Source organism: Helianthus annuus, chromosome 4, assembly GCF_002127325.2.
Source record: "Helianthus annuus cultivar XRQ/B chromosome 4, HanXRQr2.0-SUNRISE, whole genome shotgun sequence".
Taxonomy (NCBI): domain Eukaryota; kingdom Viridiplantae; phylum Streptophyta; class Magnoliopsida; order Asterales; family Asteraceae; genus Helianthus; species Helianthus annuus.
In genome coordinates, this window is record NC_035436.2 from 128,372,364 (window position 1) to 128,394,714 (window position 22,351).

Consider the following 22,351-nt stretch of genomic DNA (forward strand, 5'->3'; position numbering starts at 1 on the left):
TATCGGTAAGCATTTCGAAAGTTTTTAGATTGAGTTTAAGTGGATAACAATATCGTCAATCTACGTGAATCGTTTAGAGTTTAAAACGATTAAAAGCTTAACGGTGCGTGTGATGTGTCTTAAAAACTGATATGATCCTCTTTCGCAAACTCACAAAAATATGTTTGTACATATTTCATTTCTGCATTTTATTTTTCCTTATGTTAAAAAAATCCAAAAAGATTTTCGACAACTGATGATGAAGAGCTGATATTCAAAAATTTCAAGTGTTGAACATGATGAACAGGTTTGGGAGTGTGAGATTAACAGAAGAATTTTGTTTTAAGAAAGAAAAAATTGATTAGTTAATCAGGGACATTAGTTTGAACTTGATGTAACTATTTCTAGTAAGTTTTTCTTATTGATTTAAGTAAAAACTTATGTTTTGGTGAGAAGTGTGCAGGAAATGAGCTTAACAAAGACAAAGCTAGGATTTGATCTCAAGGTGATAGCAAATTCCAGATAGCGATTCCATCATGATGAAAGGGGGAGTCTGACGAGGCTAGAGCCTAAGAGAAGAAGATCCTGGATAAGATGAAAAGCTCTGAAAGAAAAGATTGAGAGTGAAGCCTAAAGACAGATAAAGACTGAAGATTGTGAAGACTCGACATTTAAGACTCGTCAACATCTAGGGGGAGTCTGTTGGTGCAGTCATCTGTCGTCTTCGTCTTATGTCGAGTCTCGGGTTTGTTACAGATCTGATCAGGCATGAAATCAAGAGATTTGAAGACTGGTCGTTTGAAATGATGTTGTCCGTTTGAGAAGTGTTCCGTTTGAGAGATTGTCGTTTGAAGCCCTTCCGTTTGAAGGGTGACCGTTTGAAGGATGGCATGTCATCTTCAAACGGTCAGGTCCTCCCTATATATAGGGTTCAAACGGTTTCAATTGTAACTTTCTGTTTTTCGACGACGAAGCTCCGTTGAGGAGTCTCCGTGACTGTATTTGCTTTATAATCAATACAAGAGACAATTAATAGTGAATCCAAGCTAAACGAAGATCAAATCAATGTATTCCGCCTCTGATTCGGTCTAAGCACTCTTCTGATCGACTCATCAGGACGTCTCACGATCCTACAAATTGATTCACTTCATCAGTCTGACCACCCAACACAGCACACTCTCCGACTTGATGCCCTAACTCTCCACACTCAGTACATACCGTAAACGTATTGGCGGTTTTAACTTCACCTCCCTTTCCGAGATTCATTTGAGCTACCTGCCGCTCAAGCAATAAATTTTGGTGCCTCAACTTCTCGACCCGTTCTTCGGCTTCATAATCGACTGACTTCGCTGAACTCGATCTTGCCCTCCTGCTAGATTGTGCCTGTCTCTTTGAAGTGGCACTTTGTCTCTCCAAATATGCCCAATCTGCAGCTTCTGTATTTGTGAGAAACGTACCATTGCTAATGGCTATAAGATCTCTTACATCATCAGGAAGTAGCCCATCATAAAACGCCTTAATTAATTCCCATGTCTGAATTTCATGATGTGGGCATTTCCTAAGCAACTCCTTAAACCTTGTGAACGCTTCATGGAACGGTTCCCCTGAATGTTGCTTGAATGCTCTGATTGCATCTCGAGCTTCACTAGTTCTATTCATGGTGTAGTATTCCTCCAAAAACACAAGCTGCATCTCTTGCCAAGTGTATATACTACCTGAAGGTAATGTGGCGAACCAATGGCTTGCTTTGTCTTTCAGGGTAAATTGAAACAACATTAACTTCACTTCATCCTTTGTAAACCCCGAAACCCCAATTGTTTGGCAAATTGAATCAAAACTTGCAATGTGCAAGTATGGTTCTTCGGTCCTTTTTCCATAAAACTCAGGCAAATGTCCTAAGTATTGAGGCCTTACCTCAAAAGGTCGGTTATTATTTCCAATCGGTGTGACTATAGCCGACGAGTTCGGTACTACAACTGGTCGACAGTGACCTTCAACGCCTTGAATTGGTGCTCCTTGAACAACTTGTGGGACACCATCCACAAACTGTATCTGCTCGCCCCTAAATCGATTATTAGCTCATTGATTTCCCGCATTAAACTGCGGAACTCCATTATGAACTTGATTTTCTGGAATCGGCCGCTGGATGTGATTTCTTTGGTTGACTTGTTGTTGTACTGGGTGTCCTTGATTCACATTGTACCCCTCATCGTATCTGTAATCCGCGTACCTCCCATCATACTGATTCTGATAATCATCTTCTTCCCAACCAGATTCCCAAGTATGCACACTGCCTTCTCTGTGTTGGAAACCCTCATCATACCCGTGTTGATGCTGTGGTTGGTTGAGACGAATAACTTCCCCATGTCGGAGATTCAGATTTCCTGGTTGGTTTTGTGGGCCTGGGTTGAATTGTGGAAATGGTTGTGGTGGTGGTTGATTCTGGTGTTGGTTATTGGGCTGGTTTTGGTTTTGAGGGATTGATGGATCTGGAATGGGAGGGATTGGATCGTTTTGGGCTTGGTTTTGTGGCTCTTGATCAGCCATTTCGTGAGCTGCTTGTTCAAGATCTTGAGCAACTGTTGATTACAAAACCAAATAACTGATGAACACGTATGCAAATGATAATCCATCAATGTTTAATAAAAAACAAATAAACAATAAAGATAAACTAACCGAATGATTAGTCGAATCTCAATCCAAAAGTTTGTAAAACTAAGTCAACCCGGTTCCTAACACAAACCCTAGTCCTGGAGATGATCACGGGTGGTTTAGCCGCTCATGTTCTTGATTTGATCTTCAATCTTGATGAGGAATTGCATGATTGATGATTGGACTGAGGTTGTGAACTCCAAAATTCGTCTAAACTAATTGTGAACTCCAAAATGAAAGTTCGTTGCTTTAATTACCATCTACGTCTAAACTAATTGCTTTTTGTAGTTATTAGAATGATTGTGAAAACAAAATAAATTAGATTTGTAAACAATTGTGAGAAGAGGGACCAATCTCCGGGTTTTCAGGTTGTGTAGAAACACGGGTAACCTAATTACTACCAATTGGAAATCACATAGACATGATTTGTTAACTACTTGTTTTGATAAATAATTAACAGATAATATATTTGATTGCAATGATCCACGATCAAAACCGAAAGATTGATGCAACTGAATAGTAACCTAGATAATTACCAATCCTAGATTTCATAAACATGAACAAGTTCAATGGTTAAAGGTTGAAGACAATGACAACTTAGAATTTAATCCCAATTGTTGATGACAAAACCAAATAACTGATGAACACGTATGCAAATGATAATCCAACAATGTTTAATCAAAAACAAATAAACAATAAAGATAAACTAACCGAATGATTAGTCGAATCTCAATCCAAAAGTTTGTAAAACTAAGTCAACCCGGTTCCTAACACAAACCCTAGTCCCGGAGATGATCACGGGTGGTTTAGCCGCTCATGTTCTTGATTTGATCTTCAATCTTGATGAGGAATTGCATGATTGATGATTGGATTGAAGTTGTGAACTCCAAAATTCGTCCTTGGGAAGGGGAAAATGGCTAGGGTTAATGATAATTTCGTTTGGGGAATGTTTGTGCTTAAATATGGTGGAGAAACAAGAAATTCGCAAGTCAGATCTGGCAGTCAGCGCCCAGTGCGCCAAAAACAGCACCTAGTGCGCCAAACTATACTTTCCTTCTATGGTGCGCTGAAATCAGCACCTAGTGGCGCCGATTGTTACCGAACTTCCCGTTTTTTCATATTTTGGCCTTCCAACTTGTGTGTATGCTTCCAATACTCCATAATGCTTCCCGAAAACCTTCCGTCGAGCTCCAAAAGCCATCCATTATGCTCCGAGTACCTGTAAATCAAAATCAACCCAAAGTAAACCGTTTCCATACACAAAATCTTGTAAAGCCTCATAATTAAACACTTTAAAACACGATTAAACACCCTCACATTAGATGGTTCATCAAAATCTGTATGGAAAGCTTTACAGGTGAAAGCTGAGGGGGGTAAACAGATAAAGAAAAACAAAATAGCATTATTAAAAAAGGAATTCGATCTGTTTGATAGTTTGAAAGGTAAAACTGTTAGACAAATGATTGAACGGTTCTGTCATTTAAAAATTGAACTTGAAAGATTTAAAATAGTGAAAACAAGAGAAGAAATTATTGACAAAGTGATTGAAGCGTTACCACGAGCTGATCAGTGGCAAACGTTTGTTTTTATCTTGAAAAATGATGCTTTGTATGACGATATTACTCTTGATGTTTTGTTAGAGAAAATTAAAAGTCATGATCTGGAATTGCAAAAGCAAAGCAAGATGAGCAGTTCGTCGCATCATCAAAATGTTGGTCTGTACTACAAAGGCAATTTACCTTCGGTGAAAGCTGATAGTTCACCAAAGACAGCATTCAGTGGTGAGAAGATGAAAGAAACACAAACAACCTCATCAAGCTACAATTCTGGATATCATTCATCTTCAAAAGCAAGTTCTGAAGAATCAGAGGAGATATTGTGTAATATAGCTCTCAAGTTGAAGAATTCTTCTGCGATGAGCATCAATGCAGCTAAACAACAAATGAGTTTCCTTGCATCTGTTCTGGAATCATATGAAGGTCATGTAGCTGGCAAAATTGGAAACTCCGAATTGACCAAAGAAGACTACGACCAGATTGATCCGGAAGAAATGGAGCTCATTGACATCCGTTGGTGTTTGGCAAGTTGCATTCGCAGAGCTCAAAGATACATGGAGATTACCGGGAAGCAATCTTTGGGTGGTCCGTCAACGAAGCTTGGATTTGACAAATCCAAAGTGACCTGCTTCAAATGTAAGCAAAAGGGTCATTTCAAGAGAGAATGCACTAATTCTGCAGCTGGAGGAATTGAACGTCCTTTCAATGATGATTATTATCGGAAGGCGATCTACCACCGAAGCAAAGAAGAGCCGAAAATGAATGAAGATAAACCCAAGTCAAGGGCTTGTGCAGTTTTCCATGATGATGAAGGTTTCGATTGGAGTCAAATTCTTCCAGAAGAAGATCGTGTTGATTATCGATTCAAAATTAGAACAAAGGAAGATTCAGAAATTCCTTTAAAGAAACATGATCATTATACCTTGGTTGCTGAAATAAAAGAGGAAAACCAAGAAGAAAAAGGCACAATTAAGACAAAAGAGAAAACTCGAGAAGAGATTTTGAAAGAGAAGACCGAAAGAGAAAGATTCATTGTGGGGTGCAGAATGGAGAAAATGCAGGAAGAGTATGGAAATGCAGTGAGCAACAAAAGATAGGATAAGAAGCAGGAATGTTTTGTCAACAAACAAGGTGAACCGGTTGTTCCCAGAAGTGACATAGTTCATGATGATGTTCTTCTAGTTATTCCTCGATCCGGCGAATATTATTCTAATGTTGCAAAGGACAAGACATATGTAAAAAGGCTGGATAAAATCATCAGGGATGCTATGACAACAAAACTAAGGAAGAGGAATGAAGAAAGAATGAAGAAGAACATTGAGAATTTAGTTGATGATTTGAAGAAAGCTGCTGAGGAAGTCAATGTTGAAGAAGTGAAGGTTGAAAAAGTGAAAGATGAAGCTGAGAAAGTTGAGGATGGGAAGATGTTGGAGAAAGAAAAGAAGATAAAAGAAATGGTTGTTGAGAAAGAAGCTGTTACTGAAGAACAGCAAATTGAAGAAGCTAAGGAGAAGAAGGAAAGTTCGATAGAAGTGAAGGTTGAAAGTTCAACAGATGTTGTTGATGTTGCAGATAAGAAGCAGCAGAAAGAAGCTGATCAGAATCAGACAGAAGTTGTAACAAACACCGAGGTGCCAATCACTGAGGTAAATTCTGATTCTGACATCTTAAATGAAACTATTGAACAGTGCAAGAAATGCATGGAACCATGCAGTGCTTGTACTGTAAAAGATGAAAAGTTCAGAACAAGAGATCTTGAATTTACAAAAATCAAGAAAAATTTCAAAGAAAAATGTAAAGAAATGTTTGAAAATGAAAAGGTTTTAAAAGAAAATAATGAAACGCTTTCAGAAAAATGTAAAAATTAGAAAAAGAGAATGAAGTTTTGAAAGAAAGTGTTTCTAAAATGACAGAAGAATGTTCACAAAAAGAAAATATTTGCCAAGAAATGAAAAAGGAATATGATTCAATAAAATTGGCTTATCATATTACAAAGGAATCATATGAATAGGTAAAAAGTGAAATGAAACTTGCTCAATCAAGATTGAAATATTGTTCTGAAACATCAAAGGAATTAAAATGAATGTATGAAATTAAACTAGGTGTTGTAAATTCATATATTGAAGATGTTGCTAAGCTAAAACGACAGATTGTTGATTTAGAACAGGATAACAACAAATTAAAAAGTTATCACGCGTAATCATATGTGCTTGAACGTATTTTCAACATAAAACCAGATGGAAAAGATTCTGAGCAAAACAACAAAGGTATTGGCTCAGAGTTTCATCAAGTTCCACCACCGGTAAAGTTTGTCTTTTATGATGAAGAAAAGGTCGAAAACGCTTTCAACCTGGTAGATTAATTGCCAGATAACATTGACATAACCTATTCCAAATCTGATGATTCTAGTGATTCAGAGGTGGTAGGTAAGGTCGTTGAAAGTGTGTTGAAAGAAGAGTCGGTTGAATCAGGTAATTCTGAATCACAGGATGAAAATGAAGGTAATTTTCATGATGGATATCTGAAAAACACAAAATCCGAGAAAAATTTGAATGATGATTCAAAGGGACTGGTTTATACCATGATTGGATCAGACAAATTATTCTTAGGTGTTGTATTCCCGATTCAGAATGTGATTTCAGAAAAGGTTGACAAAGTTTTCAAAATGGTTGAAATTGAAATATTTGAAATTCCAAAGTTTGCTGGTAAAGGTCACCGAACTTTTTATAACAAATCGGGTTTCAAGAAGAAAAACATGAAGGCTGGGTTGGGATATAAGAAGAAACAAAGTTGGAAAAGAAATGAAGTTCCAAGTTCTCAAACAAAGATGAATTGTGTTCATGGAACAACTTCAGAAGAAGAGAAAGAACTAAAATTTAGACGACAGTCTAATGACGAGTTTTTAGCTCAAAAGAAAAAGCAACAACCACAGGTCAAAGATGTATCCAAGAGAACACGTTTCAAATGTGATCAATTTGGACATCTTGCACGCAAGTGTCCAAATCTGAAACCTGTTGATGTTGACAAAATAAGTCTGAAAATGTTGAGGAACAAAAATCTGAGAATGTGAAACAAAGGTCAACCAGATTTGATTCGAAACAAACTTTGAGGTACAATACAAACAAGTTTGCTTCAAATCAAAGATGGAAATCAAACCAGAATAGGTTCAATTCAAGACAGACCTTGAATTCTCACACACCCAGATTTAGAACAACACAAAGTTGGAAAACATCAGTTGATATGACAAAACCCTAACAGTTTTGGAAACCAATTATTGTTGTTCAAAATCAAAATGCTCAAAAAGACTCACATTTTTACAAAAGAGGTACTCCAAAAGGTCAAAGTTGGTTGGTTAAGAAACCAATGATTTCAAAAGTTGATGAAAAAGTTGAAGTTAAAATTGAAAAAGTCTTTGTTCCAAATGACAAAGATTTTTCGAAATTGAATGAAGGTTACTGTGTTGATATGCCTAAGGTCAAACAGACTTGGGCTAAATTGTTCAAGTAAACAGAATATTTTGAATGTGCAGGTGCTCAACAAAACCAAAGATTATGAGAATGAAAGTTGGAGCAGCCTGACACAACGAGAGGAGGAGGCTGCTGGACCCTGTGTTGGCTGAAACAGGGAGTTTATTGTTTTTCTGTATATAAATAAACAATATTTCTAAGAACCCTAAAAATTTGAAAAATAAAAACCAAAAATATGTGTTTAGTTTCTTAAAAATTTGAAAAACCAAAAATATGTTTGTTTTTAATTTTTCTCAAAAAATAGAAAATACTAAAATATGTTACTTGAATATGCCGAAACCCTCATGGCGGAACAAGCATGATTACTTTCACAAGATTGAAAAACGGTTTTCAAACTGTAAATGATCAATGTGTTGTGAATCATGGGGGTATTTATTTCTTTTCATGTAATTCGGTACACTTTTAGCAGAAAATGGATGGCGAGACAAAGCTATCAGTATCAGGTTGTCAAATTTTTCTTTTAATGATTTTGCATTTTAGGGGGAGAAAAATTGTCAGAAAATCCAAAAACGTTAGAAAATTTGAAAAAGCCAAAAACATGATAAAAATTCAAAAATGAGTTTTTGTGTAAAAAGAGGAAATGATAGTACATCAGTAGACAATCACAGTACGCTAAAGAAATGGAAGGTTATAATGTGATAAACGGTCTCACTAATGATGTGCTAGTAGATTTTTGCACATTTAGTAGATTGTGACCAGATATAAACCTAAATTTCAAACATGCTTATATCGTGGGGAACAAATCATGGATATATAGGTAACCCCTGAAATCTTGTTTGAAAGGTCCCTCTTTCTGAGATACTAGGTCTTTATACTCAGTGATATCTGGGGAATTATCCCACGACTTCTGATTTTGCGGAAGCAATGGCCTAGTCCCCGTATAATACTTTCTGCTTGCTTGAAATATAGTGCTGCCCTTAGCATAAAAAAATGATGAAACATTGAAAAATGCTAATCATGTGCTGTTGTAAAAAAGATCCTCTAAAGGGGACACACCGAAAGTCGAACCGTCATCTCTCTGCTGAACGGAAGTTCTGACCTGAGCTCTCACGGTTTCACATCTAACCCTTTACAGATATCATCTGTGGTATACTCACCTGTAAGTCTGAATATTGGGATATGGATACGGGAGTATATTCAAGAGGTGGGACACGCGAATAAGTTTAAGTTCTTAAGACATTAATTTCGTATCTCGAAACAGTTGAACTTTGTGTGAAAATTTAAGTGGACAAGTATACTAACAATCTAAGTGAAGCGTTTAGAGCTTAAAGTGATTTAAAGCTCAACGGTGCTAGTGATTTGTCATAAACTGATATGATCCTCTGACGCGAACTCAAACAAAAATATTGTCTGTAAATATGTTTGTAAATATTTCTTTACTGCTTTATATTTCAGAAAATACAAAAAGATTTTTGATTCTGCTTTATTTTCGACAACCGATATTTGAATGCCGGGTTTCAAAATCTTAGTAAGTTGATTGTGTTTCTGATAATCAAACAAGTTCATTAATTTGAAACTTGATGTTTTTAATCAAAAATCAAAAACAGTTTGTGATATTTCCAAGGTCATTAGTTTGGACTTGGATGATTAACTGTGGGGGATTTGGATACTTATATTGTTATAGAGCTAGTTTCCGATTTGATTCGATGAAACTGCCAAATTCATGAGAAGTGTTAGTTTAGAAAAATTGAGTGAGCTAGGTTAATATTCCTGGATATTTGAAAGTCTAAAATGTTGTTACTTATAAACATATGAATGTTGCAGATATTGTACCAGACTTCGATCCTGATAGCATAGTCTAAGAGGGAGTCTGAAGACGAGCTCAAAGCAAGGGGGAGCTTGTAACCGGAAAGCTAGGTGTCGATCCCTAAAGCACGGAAGCTTGATGAAAGGGGGAGCCTGAAGAAGCTAATAAAACAAGAGTCAGAGTCAGATTCTAGTAGAATGATAAAGATAGAGCCAGGATGAGATTATGAACCTGTGAAGAAAAGAAAAAGATTGATAGATGCTTACAGTGTTAGACAATTTGGAAAGAGCATGAAGACTGATCAAGACTGAAGATGTGTCATGATAAAGACTCGACACTGAGGACTTCGTCAACATCCAAGGGGGAGTCTGTTAGTGTACTATGTCTATTGACTTCGTCCTGTATCGAGTCATGTAATGAGATGGGATAGGATAACCAGTGCTCGAGTTGCTAGAAACTGATTTTCATGTATTTGGTGGTAATTTCGCTTGAAATAGCCAAAGACCATTTCAAGCAAAATCAAGAAAGTTGATTCCGCTTGAAAGTGGCTTTGATCATTTCAAGTGAAATCACCTCCATTATAAATAGGGAGCATGTCCGTTTCATTTGGAGCGGAATTAGGTCTTGTATTCGGTAACGAAGTGCTGCCGGATTGTCTACAGGTGCTGTAACTCTATCAGATTAGTACAAGAGACATTATAGTTACATCGAGCGTCCGTTTCATTGATTCCGCCTTTTATTCGGATAAACAACTCTTCTGATCGACTCATTTGGGTCATACAATGATCCTACAAGATCATTTATTGATTTAATTAAAAAGGACCTTAGGATGGTCTAGTCACGCTCACCACAAGTTTGTTCATTTGGTTTTCCCCTACACATTATAAAATGAACTGTGTGAACTATACAAGGAATTACGTAGTTATGTACGCGTACATAATTATGAAATTCAGTGCACAAGAGCCCCAGTAAGATTTATAATGTGTAAGAACCTATAGTGGCAACAATAACGACACATGAACAATGTAATGGAGGTACGGTGGACGCACCAATGGTGCTTCATGTACTTGTATATAAGTGTCCCTCTTACATTGCAAGCATGATGTTATTTAAAGTTACTAGAAGTTCAGAACCCAAACCAGTGTTGTGTTATCTTTTCGACTTCATGTTTCGAGCTCTCACAAGTTTCCTCTTAATAAATTTCGGGACGAAATTTCCTGAAGTAGGGGAGACTGTGACATCTGTGCCTCCATGGCCATCAAACAAATACCAAATCAATGAAATATTGTGTTTCAATCTTGGTATTTGTATAAATATGTGTATCATTTGCACATATCAATTCTTGCTCGATTTCGAGCTCTAAATCGCTTTCTGGAAAGTTATACGCGAACTGATGCGTAAACGTAATCAGTTTAACGCGAAAAACACTCTGGAACAGTGACATAGGCTTAACATACCTTAAATAACCTATACATAAGTTAGAAATAAGTTGTCGAGGGTTTGGTGTGTCGAAAGCAAGTTTATTCGCTTACAAGGACTAATTTCGACAAACTGTGAAAGTATGCCGATTCGTACTTTAACGACCATTCCGGAATATGATCATAAGTTAAAAATGCCATAAATATCCTTTATATAGCTTAGAAATAGGCTTTGAGGTGTTTGGTGCGCAAAAATAAACTTATTTGATCAACAGGGACTAAAAGCGTCAAAAAGTGCATAAGTTTGCATTTTCGCGCATATCTTACGTTCTGAATATATCCGGACATCCAAAAATTTAGGTAATCAGTAAAATATTTTATTTTAGTGATTGGCATGATAAAATTCCATTCGTCGCGTAATTTGGATCGTTTTCGCGTTTGTTACGATTTCTGTCGTAATTAACCGAACAACGCAACCGTACGACCAAACGAACCGACATCTGAGATAGTTTTTAGCACATTTTAAGTTCCCTATACTTTAACTTTATTTTAGAGCCTTGAAATGGGTTTAACAAGGCTTAAAAGTGCCAAAAATCAAGTTTTATAAGAGCAGGGACCATTTTTGAAATTTCTGGCAGGTTTTGATGGTTTTAACCCAAGGTTTTGCACTCTAGGGCTGGAATTTAATGGTTTTAAGTATTCCCATGGTTTTGAAAAACCATGTGCCCAAGTGGAGGGCCAAGATCGAAGCACGAAATGCGAGAAACGATCCTAACGGTTTACCGAAATCTATATAAACCCAACACCTTCATTCTCATTCCTCACAATCTGATTCAAATAGCTCTAAGTTGGGGTTTAACACTTCATACCTGAGCAATTTGAATCAAGATCTTCTAGCTTGGACCCTTTGTAAGTATTCTTTCGTGCTTTTATGCGTTCTAAGCCTAAAAGTCAAACAGTGTTTGACTTTCTGCTTTGACCAGTCTATGGTCAACACGAAGTTCGTTTGAACTTCGTAACGTGAGTGTAATCACGATGGTTTTAGTCCCGTGTGACTAAACCTACTGATTACCACGTTGATTAGGCGTAGTGACGAGTCGTAGTTTCGGCCAAAATGCGTATTCATGCGTATTTTGTAACCAAACTACTCTTGGGTATCAAAACCCTTTGTTTTGATTTCAAAACCTGTTTTCTAACTTAAATAAACATGTTTTAACATGTTTAGCTCGTCACTTTTAGTATAGTGCTTGTATAGAGTCGTAAGTCAAGCGGTCTTATCAACCGCTTAGACTTTCGAACTAGACCCGTTTGGTCGATCATTAGGATCCGACCAAGCATGTTTAGTGACCATAGTTGTATAGGAAATAACCTTCCGAGGTTATACCTTATGGTCACTTCGTTTAGTTAGTCGTATGATAGGTAGTTTATATGCCTTAGGAAAATGACCAAAATGCCCTTTTTACGCATAAATTCATTTTAAGCATATGTAACCTAAATTTTTATATCTAAGCTGATTAAGTAACATTATTAGACATGTTAAGGCATATAATACTTGTCATAGGACTAGTTAGGCGGTCCAAACACGTTTTACGCGAACGACGCGTTAAAGTAGCGTAAGCTACCTAAACGGGTCGTAATGGGTCGTAAGCACTTAGGTTAGGTTTCGATTTTGTATGTAGGCTTTGTTAAACCATGTCATATGAGTTCCAATACTCATTTGGTTTACGAAACCTCATCCTATCCGATCCTCCGATTTAGGTCCGGTTTATTTACGTAGTTACTTATATTAGGTGCCGATTGATTTCCGTGATTCCTCTAGCTTTGCTTGGTTGTTGTTCAAGACTTCTAAGCATTTTCATTTGAGTACATAGTTCCCCTATTTTACTGTTCTCGATTGTTTTGGGGTGATTCATATGTGTTAAATGATTTCGATGTTTTTAGCGATGGTTTCGAAAATGATTAAAATGTTTTATATTAAATTAATAGCGATTTCGATAATGTGGATAAACTTGTTGGTTGTAATTACATAACGAATAACATTCATTAGTTTCGGCCGAACCGACCAGTATTAGGTTATGGTACCATAGGATCTGACAAATCCCGTTATCAGGCTGCACCCATGGTTATGTGTGGGTTAGGTGGGTAATGACTGAATCTGTGATTGTTAATTTACCCTTTGGTGGTTTATTAATGCGAGTTTCGAGATAGTCGAGTCACGAAGGTTCGGATGTTATTAGCGAGACGACCAAAAGTAGTTTTCACAATTTAAAACGAGATTGATTTAAACGACTAATGCGATTTTTAACGAGTTAAACGATCTGGGTAATGATTGGTTTTTAGTTAGTGTTTAGATAACGGGACGGGTGTAATGTTATGAAAACATGGTAGATACGCCGCTGGTACTTCTTATATATAAGTGTTTTCATCATATTACATATCGTGGCGTTATTTAGTTCACTTGGGTAAACGATTCTGAATCGATGTCACACAATGATGTTTTCTGAATGATATAAACCATACGAGTTTTATTAACGAGTTTTTACGAGATGTTTTACAATTTAATTTTAATTAAATAAATGTTTTGGGGTTAAGAATCATGGCTACGAGATTTTATAAATTATAACCAACTTGATTTGAGTTGGTTAATTATGTCGCAGTACCATATTTTTCAAAACAAGGTTTTTAATTTGGTATTGCAACATATAAACTAGCCATGAATCCGACACTCTCATTAAACCTATGTGCTCGCCAGCATTTCTTTGTTGACTTTGTTTTTACATATGTTTCAGGTTTTGTTGAATGATGTTGATTACTAAGATACATGCTCACATAGGACCGGACGAGGCGTTAGTGACTTAATAACAATGATAGACTATGTTTAACTTGTTTGTTTAGATTTCAAGACGATGTAAATGGTTAATCTCTAAATAAAACGAAACTTCAAATTTCCATGTGTTATGAAACAATGATTCTGTTACAACACTCCCCGACGATTCCGCCACGATTTGTTGTTTTACGCGGTCGGGGTGTGACAAATATCTGATCCGTCCGAATTCACAAATGCCTACCCGAAAATTTGGTTCCATTTCAGTTGAAAACCAAAAGAACAACTCGTTTAACACATGCTTCCAAGTATACAAAAAATGTAGGACCGATTTGACGATCTAGTGAGTCAATCAAAGTCAATATACCACTGTTCGAGTGGCGGAAACAAACAAACAGCGTTGAATCAGAGAGAATTGAGTAGAAAACAGAAGAATATCACTTTTAACACTTGTTTCTCATTAAAATTCACTTGAAAATCCGGCAGCAGTTCGGCTACAACTTTCTAATTCCGTGCCAAAATGAGAAACACTCACTACTATATATAGGGTTCTAATTCCGCTTGAAATGACACGTTGTCATTTCGAGCGGAATCACTACTTACTGATTTCGCTTGAAATGACAACATGTCATTTCAAGCGGAATCACATGCCAAAACACATAATTTTACATTCTGACCCCTGCACTATACATAATTGACATATAAGACCCCTAGACTTAAGACATAGGCTTTAGACATCGTGCACTAACAAACTCCCCCTTGGATACAGCCAGAGTCTTCAGTCTTGATCTTCAGGTCTTCAGCTCTTTACAGCGACTTAAAACTTTCCTCTCTTTGCTTAGGCTTCTTCCTTAGCAAGTTTCTCAGCTTTTCGTTCTCTTTCTTTGTTTTCTTAGCTTCTTCAGCTTGCGTCTTCATCCACTTCCCTTTGTTCTCTTCAAGTTTCTTTCTTTCCTTTTCAACTTTCTTCTTTTCTTTTTCTTCAAGCGACCACCATTTTGAATTCCATTTACTTTCAGAATTTATGCCTTTCTGAAAGCAAATGGTTACGACTTTCTGGAACTGCATCGCTTGCTCTCTACCTTCAGATTGGAAGCGGATCTTGTTGATAAACAAACATTCAATATCTTTTGCTGAGCAGTTAACCAACCACATCGGGTCATAGACAAAAATCTCTCTGATTTCCTTCCCAGCTCGATAGGTGATCACAGCCTCTGTCGAGATACAACTGTACACCCAGCCCATAAAACCTTTGTAAAACTCTTGTTCCATCTTGGGCACCGGTATGTTCTTCATCGCTTTCTGCTTTTTCACATTCAAGATCGTTTCTACATCACTGGTTTCCGGATTAACTCTTCTAACTTTCTTTGGGTAATGCGGCTTCCAGTGCTTGAAATTTTTCAGAGCTTCAAACTTTATCAGAACCCACATCGCAGCATCATTCTTTCTCACTGGATACCCTAAGGTTCTCACCTTCGATAACTCCTCTCATATAAACATTCAAAATACTGCACCCCGCATTCTCTTCTAATCACATATGCATTAACATGAGGTAGGAAACCCCAGCTAATGATATCTCCCAGCGAAATACTTCTATCTCTTTGATAAAACTTTAACGGTCGTTTGAACTTCCTTTCATGACTATCTTTGAACCATTTCTTTCATTCTTCTTTCTGAGGATCTTTTGTAGTACCATCGAAGTTCTTGTCTTTCAACATCTCAGTGACTTTCCTCCTCAGATCATCCCTATTTTCTTCACTAAAGAACTTCATCAGTGTTGGAAATTCAGAAGTGTCTTCATTCAAACTCTCTTCATCAGTACAGCCTTCAATCTTAACCCTGTCATACACATCTGCATCCTCAACATACTTGTATTCATACTCAGGTTGATGATTGATATCGAACGTGTTCAGCTCTTCTTCGAAATCAAACGTAAATTCATCTTCATTCACATTGAACATCTTCAGGACTTCATCCAACGTGTAAGTATTCCTGATTTCCCCTTCTTCAACATGAGGCTCTATTTGCAAAATTAACTTTTCAACTTGATCAACATTCTGATCATCTACATGCTCCCTCTCTCCATCAGCTTCCTCTGATACTTCATTAACTTCATCATTCATATAGTCATCAACATTCTTTTCATTTGAAGCTTCAGTCACTTTAACTCCAGTACCACCCTGATTGTCATCGTCATCATTATCATCATCAGAACTATGACTGCTTGCCGAAAATACTTTTTCCTCATCATTATCCTCTTCGTCATCACCCTCTTCATTGTCATCCTCTTCATCATTATCCTCCTCATCATCTTCTTCATCGTCATTCCCAGCAATATCTTCAAGTGATACATCTTCTTCAAAGATAGCTGACACAGAAGATATAGGAACAGGATTCTGAATAGGAGACTCAGGATCAGTAGCTAAAACTATTGATCTTTCAGCATTCACAGAACTTTCAACACTTTTTCCTTTGTCTTGCATTTGAGCATCAATCTCTGCTTGACGCTTTGCCCTAACTTCCTCAACTTCTATCTCCTCATACCTTTGTTCAATTGATTTCCCGAGCATATTTTCAAGAATTTTGTTCACCATGTATAACTCATGATCTTTCATTGCCTTGGCAGCTTCAAGTTCTTTGTTTTTCAGCTTAAAGTACTTGTTTTGTTCATCTCTGCGTGCCTTTTCTTCTTCTAATTCTGCCACTCTCACCTTCAAAATATCAATCTCTGTCTGATCTACATCTATTTTATTCAGCAATGACTTGTTTTCAGACTCTAATTTCTTTACACGCATCTCGAGAATATTCTCACGATCAGCCAACCTTTTGTTTTCAGCTGACACAGCATCAACTTTACTCTCCACATTCTTCACTTGAACATTACTTGCAAAATCAAAGTCTCCAATCTCATCAAGACCCATACTCAAATTCGGAGGAACAGTTGGAAAACCTTTGTACCCCGAAGAACCAGGTGTGGTTTGAATAGGTGGTTGTGAAGGTGGTGGTGGTGTTTGGAATATTTGTTGAGATGTGAGTAAGGTTTGTTGTTGTGGTGGTGTAATAGTATGAATTTGTTGTGGTGAATGAGGTGGTGAGAGATTTAATGGTGATGGCTGTCTTGGTGGTGTAGGTTGTTTTGGAGGTGATTGATGAAGTGGTGAATGTATCGGTGATTGATGTGGTATAGGTTCAGGTGATGGTGATGGTGGTTTACTAGATTCTTGGGTAGGTTTCTTCTTTAACACAATCTTCATTGGCTTCTTGATCTTTGGAGAAACAATCCTCTTTCTAGCACCAGCTTTCTTCCTTCCACCTGAAGGAGGCGTTTGAGACTCAGATACACGTTCAGGAGATGGAACATATGCCTCATCATCTTTCTCTTGTCATTTCCTTTTTCTTAACTGCTTCTCTTTAGTAGTCTCTGCTTGAATTCTTCTTAAACGTTCTGTTTCATTAATCTCATCTTCAGAAGAACTTGATGAACTTGTAGTGCTTTTGTTTACATCATCACCTTCTACATCATCAGCTGCTTTTTCTTTCTGAGCATCAACAGCTGCCTTTTCTTTCTGTGCATTGAACTTAGTAAGTTTCTTCAGCAAACTCTGAGAATTAGGCGATAGACGAACATCAACTACAACATTAGCTTCAGCTTCAGTTTCAGCTTCAGCTTCAACCTTAGGTTCTACTTCAACCTTAGCTTCTGGTTCTGGTTCTTCCACATCAGGTTCATCAATAAGTAAAGTCTTAACAACTTTCTTTTGACGTTTCTTGGGCTGTGAAGACGAACCCTCTCCCTTTTGTGCTTTGGGAGTAGCTTTCTTGCCTCTCTTCCTCTGTGCTTTCACAAACCAATCGTTGCGAGTACCTTTGAATTCTACAAGAGCCTTTAACTCATCAGCATAACCAGCTTCTTTCATCTCTTCCTTATTTCTCCAGTTTTGATGATTCACAGGATCTGGATCAACATAATTACTATCCTTGATGAATCCGAAAAATTCAGCTATCTTCTTCGGCTCAGGATGATTTGGGTGATATCTGGCAAGCTGTTTCAATGAATCATTACTCATGTGTGATAACACCAACAGATCATTGTTTACATCTCTTTCAATGTCAGGATATGCATGATCTATCAACATTTGAACAAATCTTGGATAAATCCAAGTCCTACTCTTTGACGTAATGTTCTCAGCCATATAGTGAAACACGATGTGAGAAAAATTGTACTTTTTGTTCAAAACCAGAGCTGTAACCATATTCATCTGATAATCCCTCATAGCATCATATCCTCCTTTGCAATGGCTTAGAGCCTGCAGTACTGAATGAACAATAAACTTGTACGGCTTTCTAAACTTGGACTTTAAATAATTCGCGTTGTTTAGTGCACCATCATAACCCATTCGTAGCATACACCCTTTGACCATCCTTTCAAGGAATTTTGTTGGTGAGTTTACATCATCCGGAAAATCCAACACTTCACGTACAAGCGCCTCTGAAACAATAATTGATTTCTTCTCATCATACTACTTCACAACTAAATTGATCACTTTGTTCTTTTCATCATACGTAGCATGCTTCCAGAAACGTTTAACATGAGATTTATACACCAGATGTTGATCCGTCAACGCTTTCTGAATCGGCATTCTCCTCATAAACTCCAGAATGCTACTGAACTCAGACAGCTTGGTATTCTTTTCTTCATCAAAATCACAACAACTGTTATGCAACGGATCAAAGATCACATTCGAATCCTGCAACACAACATACAACAGATAAATCAAACACTTGAAAAATTTCATCATCAAACACTATTCAAGCGAAATCACTTGAAATGTAACAACATTTCAAACGGAATCTGATGCGTGTGTAGTGTAATATATTTTTGATGTATATTTAAGCCCTTTTTACACTTTTAGCCAAGTTTTAAATTTATAAAACACGATATTTACTAACACTAAACACACATATGGGCAAGTGCACCCATCGTGGACGTAGTATAGTGTTGGTAAGATACCGAGGTCGTCCAAGGACACAAGAGCTTTTAGTACCGGTTTATCCTCAACGTCTAATCAAATAAAAATGTTAGAAAAGATTTTTAAACTAAGAGAAATAAAAACTAACTAAATGCTGAAAAATAAAATAAAAATAAAAACAGATAGACAAGATGAATCACTTGGATCCGACTCATGTATTAGTATAACCTTTGATTATTTTTGCACTTTTGCACTTGTTTAAGAGATTATCTTAGTTATTGTAGTAGGCCCCTCTTTTGAAGGCGACGTTACCCTCAACCCAGTAGTTTGAGTCAGCAAGGATACAATCCTAAAGGGTTGGATTATTGGAAGATAATGAATTAAGTTATTAATGAAAATTATGGTAGGCCCCTCTTTTGGAGGTGTCGTTACCCTCGACTAAGTAGTCTGAGTCAGCAGGGATACGGTCCTAAATAGTCGGGTTATAGTATTAATAGTAGTTAACTTATGAGGGGGTCAAAGAGTTTGGATCCCCGCCATCTGTTGGATCTGAGTTTCTTTTTGATTGTATTTTGTGTTTGAAGTTAAGATGAAAATGGATGAGTTGTGCAGCGGAATTAAAATGAAAACAAACTTTGCATACAATCAAATGAGAGTAATACTTTAATCAAACATCTTTTACACAATGAACCGAATGATTGAATTTAATTTCAACAACGATTACAAAGATAGATGTATGAATGCAAACTCCCCCTCAGCCCGAGCTCAGTAGTTTGTTCGTGCAAAGAAGACGAATGATGTAAAGAGCTAATAGAACAGTACAAAGTACTAAACTATTTATAGGCACTTGCAAACTACTGAGCATCTTTGCTGACGTCACCATGAAAGTGACATCTAACCTCCTAACAAACTCTAACCTCTGATCTATACAGACACTGCTTGTGTTAACTACTGCTAATACATTCTATTACAAAACAGACTTTAGAACAGTTGCTGCAACCTTCTACTGCTGTGAACCCAGCAGCACTTGTCCGGATCAGCAGTGCTTGACTCAAGGCAGTAGATTGAATCAGCAGGACTTTAGTCTTCCATCAGATCTTTAGTTGAGCAGCAGTTATGAGTCAGCAGTTTGGTAAGATCAGCAGATAGGAGGTCATCAGTAGTTGTAATCACTTTCAAGGGGAGAGATTTGTATATCATCCTCTGCTTATTCAGAATCCACTATTTTGATCCAGTTTTGGCTTAATTATCTGTTCCTCTGATAGGGTTCAATCCTAACAATCTCCCCCTGGAACAGATAATGCCAAAACCCTTCATTATTTGTGGATATTTTATTGCCTCATTAACAGCTCCCTTATCTGACCTTTAAATTGTAATTCAAAGTCAAGGGCATCTGTATCTTCATCATCCCTGCTAAGTGGAAGATCAAGGAGATCCTGTAAATCTTCAAGACTCAGGCCAAGAGCTTGTTCCCTTAATATTTTCTCCACTTCTCCACCAGACCTGAGCAAAGTCAATACGCAGGTCTGTTTGTCAGTTGCCCACTTTTGTATTTTTGAGCCTGGTGGGTCTCTTGGGAGATGTTTATTTGCAGAAGTATTTGGTGAGGCTGGCCTGTTCATCACTGGCTGAGCAGTGGTAGCAGAGTTTTCCTGTTCAAGTTCTTCTTTTAACGTTCTTAACAAGCCTTCTTTTAAAACAGTATTTCCAGCAAGAATTTCTTGAACAGTTTCAGCTCCTAACTGGCTTTGTGTCCTTCTTTTGTAGATGGCATTACCAGCTGGAGCAGTGGCTCTCCTGATATGCAGCTTTGATGGTCCTTTTGAAACCGCTGCTTCAGGGTAGTCAGGTTTTTGAGGAATTTTTGGATCTTTCTTTCTTAATTCCTCCAACCTTTTGTAGGTTGACCTGACCAAATCTTCTTTCCATCTAGCAACTTGTATTTTAGTGCCAAATTCAGCAACAACCAGTTCTTCTTTCATTCTCTTTAGTTCCAACTGCCTTTCAGGTACATTCCTTTTGAACTTTGCCCAATCAGGAGGAGTGTGAGTGACTTTCCTTTTTATCACATCTTGAATTCTGGCTGCTTCAGCTTCAAGCTCTGGAACAGTCCACTCTTTGTACATGTGTCTCTCTCCTTTGTATTTCTTGTAAAACATAATGCTTTCAATGTAGTCTTTCTTCAAAGTTTCAGCTGCTCTTTCTGAAATTTGTTGACTGACATTCTTTGCAAAACGTTCTAGGGAACTGACTTGTGTGAGCAGATATTGGTAGTATCTTGATACTTCTTTGTCAGATTTCCCTTGTGTGTTTCTTTTCGAGATATCCTCTGCTTGCTTGGCCTTTATCTTCAAATATTCTTCAATGTTTTTGGGCCAGGGATATCCTTTGATTGAAGGCAAACTCCTTTTGGCAGGGTCATCCTCAGTATAAAAGGATTTTATTTCTTCTCTAACTGCTTCCAGTTCAAGAGGAAATTGAACACCTGTGTCACACCCCGACCACGTAGAACATACAAAACGTGGCGGAAACGTCGGGGAGTGTTGTAACAGAATCAGTTGTTTCAAATCCATGGCAATTGAAGTTTCGTTTTATTGATCAAATATGAAAGTATACATTGTTTAAACAAGAACCAAAGAGTACATAACATGAATTAACTAGTTCTTGTCTCGTTTTAAGTCACTAAGGCATATGTCCGCCTAAGTATGTCTTGATAAGTCCAATGCATCATTTCCTGAAAACACATGTGAAAGTAGGTACGTCAGCATAAAAATGCCTGTGAGATACATTGGTTTTGTGAAAACGGGATTCATGACTTATGTTTGAGAAAGTGTTTAGTCATGAACCTTGTAATTTGCTTTGTCTTGTAAATCATCTGAAAAATGATAAGATCAGATGATATGTATAAATAAGAGAACACTGTATGGTTAAACGGATAACCATGTAAAATGAGTTTGTAAAACAATGTCTCATGAAAAGTGTGTTATTTGTATAAAATGTCATATGTCTCAAATTGAAATGATTCAAATAACGCTACGATATGTAATACCATACAAACACTTATATATAGGAAGTACCAGCGGCGTATCCACCATGCTTGTATCATATTACACACGCCTCGTTACTTAATCACTTACTCAAACCAAACCATCAAGATGAAATGTTTAATGACGGTAGAAATGTTTATGTATAGTCAAATGTCTATTGTCAAATGTAAATCATGTCAACGGATACAACTGGTTCACACGGTTTAGTGGTTACAAATGGTTCATATAATCAAACGGGTTTAGACGGTTCACATAGTCAAATGGTCACAACGGTTCAAAATGTAGCATAATGTGTTCATATCTGGATGAGCATATGCAACAGAAATGCAATGTAAAACAATGTACTAAGTACGCACACAATGGGCATACATAGCATGTAATGTAAGACGATGTACTAAGTACGCACACAATGGGCATACATAGCATGAAATGTAAAGCGATGTACTAAGTACGCACATAATGGGCATACATAGCATGTAATGTAAAACGATGTACTAAGTACGCACACAATGGGCATACATAGCATGAAATGTAATGTAAAGTGTTGTGCTAAGTATGCACACGATGGACATACATAGCATAAACACAATGAAATCATGTACTATATATGTACTATCGAACATAGCAAGTA

At 37.2% G+C, this 22,351-nt stretch overlaps 1 protein-coding gene across 1 annotated transcript; it reads left to right on the forward strand.

The window, feature by feature from the left end:
- Positions 1-3,544: 3,544 nt before the first annotated feature.
- On the forward strand, positions 3,545-7,806 carry LOC110874020. The gene is made up of 6 exons (XM_022122977.1): positions 3,545-3,619; positions 3,989-4,073; positions 4,272-4,511; positions 5,370-5,596; positions 5,678-5,833; positions 7,717-7,806. Exons 1-6 carry the CDS (start codon positions 3,545-3,547, stop codon positions 7,804-7,806), a joined length of 873 nt encoding a protein of 290 aa, XP_021978669.1.
- The last annotated feature ends 14,545 nt before the right edge of the window (positions 7,807-22,351 follow it).

Excerpts from the sequence above, each read along its gene's own strand:
- LOC110874020 (XM_022122977.1), top strand. The coding sequence starts at position 3,545 with ATGGCTAGGGTTAATGATAATTTCGTTTGGGGAATGTTTGTGCTTAAA. Across the intron at positions 4,074-4,271 it reads TCTGTTTGATAGTTTGAAAG|AGAAAATTAAAAGTCATGAT; the intron begins GTAAAACTGTTA and ends ATGTTTTGTTAG. Across the intron at positions 4,512-5,369 it reads AGAATCAGAGGAGATATTGT|TTATTCCTCGATCCGGCGAA; the intron begins GTAATATAGCTC and ends ATGTTCTTCTAG.